General features: G+C 44.6%; 1 protein-coding gene across 1 annotated transcript; it reads left to right on the top strand.

The window, feature by feature from the left end:
* Window positions 1-928: 928 nt before the first annotated feature.
* Window positions 929-1,666, top strand: H2BW1 (H2B.W histone 1). The gene is given in 1 exon segment (XM_063804048.1): window positions 929-1,666. A coding segment is annotated over 1 exon segment (555 nt). The 5' UTR covers window positions 929-1,019; the 3' UTR covers window positions 1,575-1,666.
* Window positions 1,667-6,291: the final 4,625 nt, after the last annotated feature.

The following is a 6,291-nucleotide window of genomic DNA, read 5'->3' as shown; positions in this document are numbered from 1 at the left end:
CGAGACTCTGTCTCAAAAAAAGAAAAAGTTTTCTCTCTTTAAACCTGGAACCATCTTACTAGCAATAAATGACCTGATCTTAAAAGTCTGACAGGAAACAGCATTGGAATTTGGAATGGTACCTTCTTGGTGATTGCTATTTCTTTAATTCTTCTTAATCGCTAAATCCTTGTTTGGTTCAGTTTCTGGGATTTATGTTTTACATTCATATATTTAATAAATGTTTCTGAATGTATTATCATAGATTCTTGAAGGGTATTTTTTAACTTCAAAATATTTCCAATTTCATGGATTCAATTTTTCTCCATAAGGAGGTTTCTTAGAGAATTGGGGTAACATTTTTTCACCCAACATCACTTATTCACCAACAGTAACATTCAGAGTATTTTGGGGATCAAAATACTGTTAAGAAAACAATTTTAAATTTCGTACATGTTTAAGGATTTGTAATATTTTTACAAGCATCTCAATTTCTGTTTGTGTTGTCTGCTTGGAGACTGTGGTTTGGCCATCGTTCCTTATCCACATTCACTGAAGGTGTCGATCATAACTGAGGACAGGAGCCGAACAGCCAGGTCCCTTTAATGCCCAGGACCCTTTGGCAGCCATGTCAGGGTGTTCCTGCTCAAGCCAGGGTGGCTTAGCCCTTGATAACAGTAGATTCTGAGATGGGTGAGAAGTGGTCCACACGTGGCCACTGTCATTCCTCTGGCATAAGGGACTTGGGCTCAGGAGGTCAAGCCCTCTTCAAGGAGCATGAGCTGAAATTGCTAAACTTTGGGAGTTTTCCGTGACACCCTTCAAAGTGCTCACGGTGTGGCATGGATCAGCTGGGGAGGGTTGATGTGGTTTTGCCCTGCGGGGTATCTATCTGTGTACTTTTGTCTGAGGGAGGCAACTGGGGCCACTTAGGCCGGCAGATGCCCACTGTGATTGGTTGACATGATACCAAGCAACAGGATCATCCAGTCACCTTCAATGCAGGGAGGATGGCTGACAGGCTCCCTGGGTGACACTTCATGCAATCAGATGTCGAGTTGGACTGTGACATAGAGCCATGTGGCCACACTAAATTCCCCCCCACCCTTCCCCTGTCCACAACCGTCATTGTCTGTTCTTGCCATCCAGTGGCCACTGCCTCCACCATGGCTGAGGCTTTCTCTAAGACAACCTCTGAGGAAGACCAGAGCATCCAGGAGCCCAAAGAGGCCAACTCCATGACGGCCCAGAAGCAGAAGAAGTGAGGGCTTCGAGGCTCCCGTAGGCGCCATGCCAACAGCGGCGGAGATATCTTCGGGGACAGCTTTGCCGCCTATTTCCCCCGGGTGCTGAAGCAGGTTCACCAGGCCCTCAGCCTTTCCCAGGAGGCCGTGAGTGTCATGGATTCTATGGTTCGTGACATACTGGACCGCATCGCCACCGAGGCTGGTCACCTGGCCCACAACTCCAAGTGCGTGACCATCACCTCCCGGGACATTCGGATGGCCGTGTGCCTGCTGCTGCCGGGGAAGATGGGCAAGCTCGCTGAGTCTCAGGGCACGAATGCCACCCTCAGGTACACCAAAAGCAAGTGAGCTATCTCAGGAGCGCCTGAGCACCCGGAAAAGCCAAACGCTCTGTTCAGAACCACCACACGTGGCCCTAAAGACCAGTGGCCTGCCAAGGAGGGGACCCCACTGGAGATTGGGGTGGGTGGCACCTTTCTGGCTTGGGGAGCATGTGGCGTGTGGCCTTCTGCGGTTTTTCAGGCATTTTTCCCACAGTGCAAAACACTGTCAACTCCAATACATCTGTAGTGCAATATGCTCCAAGGAAAAGTAGGGGGTGTTTCCGTAATCGTGTTTCATGTCCTCAGTTTCCTAAATGGCCGTTTTTATCAGTTATCTTTCTAGGTTATCTTTGTGGTGATATTATCAATGTACTGATGTTTACCCTTTTCACTCTCATTCTCCTACAACTGGATGGTGGAATTTTCCAGAACTTCATTATGTGCGATATGGCAAGAGAGAAAGTGAATACGCTGATATAAGAAGCAAAGTAACCCTGCTAAAAGTGTTCAGCATCTTTCTCCCCATGAATCCATGTAAATAAGCAAACGAGGCACAGTTACAGTGTACATATAGCTAAATAAATTTTCAAGAATCCATTCGTTTTCCAGCTTCCCTGACTCTGAGATCACTATTGCAATTCATTCTCTTTTTGCACTGACAATAATCATTTCGTTTCTTTTTGAACAGAAACCTTCCTTCCTTCCAGGTGTGTGTCAGTAGAATTACAGAGTGTCCACGGAAACAGCTCATGCCCTAGTGTACAGTGGTGCAGCCAATGAGTGACCTGAAGTCTATGAGCAACACTCATTGTCCCAATGTGGGACGAGTGACCGAAGCTGAACCCACAACAGCCTTCCTGTGATATTCCACCTGGTGGTTAAAGGCATGGCGATGTGATTCTTTACCTGATGTTTTTGTTTGCAGTGTTTGTAATCATGGTCTTTTAGGGATAAGAATCCAAAGCTAAGATTAATATACGTTCCTTGACCCTAACATCAAGTTATACAGAGCATTGTCAGCCATTAGAAGAAGTCAGATAACGCTTATTTCCTCAAAAGATTGGCATATTAATATTCATGTTAATATTAATACAGGCTACCTTTCATTGTGCTCTCTTCTGGGTCCCAAGTCTTGGTATTTTTAGAATTTTTTTTTCTATAAGTGTATTGCTGAATTTCAGAGCAGGTGCTGACTTACCCATTGCTTTCCTTTTCCACTGATTTCCAGTCGCCCGAGTATGTGGACAAGAGAACATACTCTGGGATTGCAACCCACAGGAATTTATTATGTTGTGCCTTGAAGCTCAATATGTGGCCATTTTTGTTAAATGTTTCCCGTAAATTTTGAAACATCTCATAAACAACCCTTCTCCTTCATATGTAGAAACCAGTAAAGGATGGCACTCTCAGTCAAACCACGAAGGAAAAGCTGGATAAATGACAAAAATCAAAATTTTCTTGAGCCCATCAGAAGTGGGAAAGAACCACCCCAGAGGGACCCAACACATAGCCACATAGATTATTTCACCATTTAAAGAGGACCCCTTGGTCAAGAGGGAAAAGGGTTCGGGGCAGGATAGTAGCCAGAGCTTCCCTGAGTAGTGCAGATGGGAAGAGGGGAAGGTCACCTCCAGAGCTCCACTTGGGATCCATAGAGAAATGATATAGAACCAAGAAGTCCACTCACTGGGATTTGTTACTTTCTGTTTTTCCAGAATATTAGAAAAATATTATGAAAATAGTTGAAGAGAAATGTTATGAAAATAGTTGAAGCTGTACTTACTGCACAAGGAGACCAAGAAAAACTCCCACAAAATCAGCTGCAAGTAAATCCCTCTGGATGGTGCCACCACATGTTCCTACAAGTCCAGAACAACCCTTGCCAAACCAAAGACACTTGGCAGAACCCTGTTCCTTTCTAGAGACAGAGCTGTATACCTGTTCCAAAACACCACATCTCACTCAGTGACTTATTTCTCATTATGCTAATTGTTTTGCTGTAAAGTGCCAATGTTTCTGTGAATTAAGACATACGAATAAATTTCTGAAGTTACCCTTGCATATGTGTGTAATTAGACAAGTCCTTTTGAGAAACCAGATCCATTGGGATATTTTACCCTGGAATATGTGTTTTCCCTTTGTAAATTCAGAAATCAAAGAGGAGGATTAGTAAAACAGGGTTAACAATGAAATCTGATTTGTTTGTGGGGAGTGAAGAATGAGGTGGCAAGGGGACTGATGTTGGTGAATTATAGGAAGAAAGAGGAAGGGGGTGGATTGATGCGAAGATCGGAAGAGGAAGCTCGCACATTTGATATAGCATTTCAGTGAGTGATTGAGCAGAAGGGAAATGTAGCAAGCAATCATGATGTCATGTTGCGACTTATAGGAAACACAAACTAAGGGAAAGAGCTTTGCTACCTAAACAACAAATAAGAAGTATCAATGTAGGGAAAATAGCATGAGTGGGATAAACATAGTCCAGTCAAACATTTTATCAGCTTTCCCTGTAAGCTGGAGTCCATTTGAAAACATAAGCAAGGATCCGAACGCAGCACAGAGAAAACTACATCAAAAAGTTTAAGGAACAATACTGATTCTAGGCTCCCTCGTAATGAAATCTCACTTGTTCTGCTCTTCTTCAGGATAGAATCTTTTGTTTTTGAAAATCTTCATGACTGGCCTCTACGTGTCATGGGGATCATGGAATGCTGTCCGATGGCGCAGCACAAGCTCCACTCGGATCCATGTCAGCCAGTGAGGCAACTGCAGCCGAGGGGCCACAGCCCAAAGTGTGATCAGGTCTCCCGGTCTGAACTAGGAAGAGTTAGTTGTCCAGGGATGTTCAATGGGAGTTGAAGGGGAAACCTGTGATTAGAGGGGTGTACTTCTTTGATTCCTCGATGGGTTGTATGATTTTAATGCTGTTGATGGAGGTGTATTCTATTAGTTTTCGAGGGCCGCTTCAAAAACATTCCGGGGACTGGCTAACTTAAACACTATTTATTTTTAATCTCACAGTTCTGGATACCAATTTTCACCTTTTGGTAAGGAGACCAATCCTGTTGGGTAGGGTCAAACCTCACAACTTCACCTTAACCAGATGGCCTGTGTAGAGACTCTCTCCAAATAAGGTCACATTCTAAAACACTAGGGGCCAGGACTTCTACCTGTGACTTTTAGGGAGACAGAACTCCATACATACTAGTACATATTCTGCATCCATTCCGCGGCACAAATTAACATCCACACATAGAAAATATATTCATTTCATCACAACATCCCCAAAGTCTTAACTCACTCCAAAATCAATTCTCCAGTGTCTCACCTGATAATCTTCTATGTCTGGAATGGGTGAGTCTCCAGGTGTGACTCATGCTGAGGTGGGAATTCTCTCCACCACTGCACCTGCAAAGCTAGACAAGTTATCTGTTTCTGAAAGACAGTGTGGGACTGGTACCAGATAGGGCTTATCATACCAAAAGTAGGAAATCTGAAAAACTACTGGAGTTCGTGGACCTTAAGCACCTTTGAAACCTAGTGGGGGCAAATTCCATTAGATTCTAAGGATGGAAAAGATTCTACTTGGCCTCAATGCTCTGTCCTTCAGGCCCAGTGGGGTAACAGCTTTACACCCTAAGCCCTGGGCAGCGGGGTGGGGGATCTCCCCCCAGCCTGGGCTGCTGCAGCCCATCCCTCTGAAACCGAGGAAGTGGGACAAATGCCTGGAACTTCGGAGGTGACCTCTGTTTCTGGGACGAAGAGAGAGATGGCCCAGTCCCCTAGTAATGTGCCCCTGGTTCTTGGAGGCAGTGACGGCCATGACAACTTCTGACCCAACTTTCTAGTCCTTCTCGAAAATGAAGAAACGGTCACAGCTGGGTACCTCAGTCAGTCCCTTTCTTGCCGGTACAGTCCAGGAACTCTAACAGCCTCCTTGCATTTCATCCCATCTTTTTCTGGTTCAGTCCATTCCGGCAACATTTTTTTGGTATAAAATTCTCAAAAATTTTTTGGCTTCCCATGGAATTCACATGAGTCCAGGCCATCAGGCAAGAAGTTGTCTAAAGATCTTTCTTGAATACCCATATCTCCCTTATCTCAATTCCTAACTTCTGCAGAGATGGTTGATTGGATCTGAGCCACATGTCTCTCCTCTTAGGCTAATGGTTTTCCGGGCACACCCTTGCACCTATTTCCAGAGCAAGGTGTCTGCATACTTTGAGTACCTTCTGAACCATCCAATGCTGGCTTCCTTTTCCTTAGTGCTTCCTTGGCTAATTTCTCTCTCTTCTCTCCCATTTAATATACAGATCTAGGAGAAACCAGATTAAATCCTAAAAACTTTTCTCAGTTTGCCAGTGTAGTGACCAAGGTTCCCCCTGCTCCTCTTAAGTTTCGCTGAAAACTGAAGTCACAAAAGGCAGATCCATAGGACATAAGGCATACCAACTTATACAACGTGTATCCCCGGGAGCCTTTAGTGTTAATAGCCAAAGACACATGGGAAATTATCTATTTTTATGCCTTGGCTCAAAGGAATACAGACAGCCGTGTAGAAATATGATGGGACAAAAAGGCTATGATCTAATGCCAATAGACAGAGTGGGGGAAACCCGACAAGGCCTGTGTGTCTAGACTCCGCTTGGCCTATCTGAGCACACAGTCCTTCCTCCCGGATACGGGGCAGGACCCTCTCTGGAATGGCGATCTTGTGACTTCCTTTCAAACGAGATAGGTTA

The sequence above is a fragment of the Pan troglodytes genome, chromosome X (genome assembly GCF_028858775.2).
Source record: "Pan troglodytes isolate AG18354 chromosome X, NHGRI_mPanTro3-v2.0_pri, whole genome shotgun sequence".
Lineage (NCBI taxonomy): Eukaryota > Metazoa > Chordata > Mammalia > Primates > Hominidae > Pan > Pan troglodytes.
The sequence above is the reverse complement of the archived record's forward strand: the minus strand, read 5'-3'. Positions and strand labels throughout refer to the sequence as shown.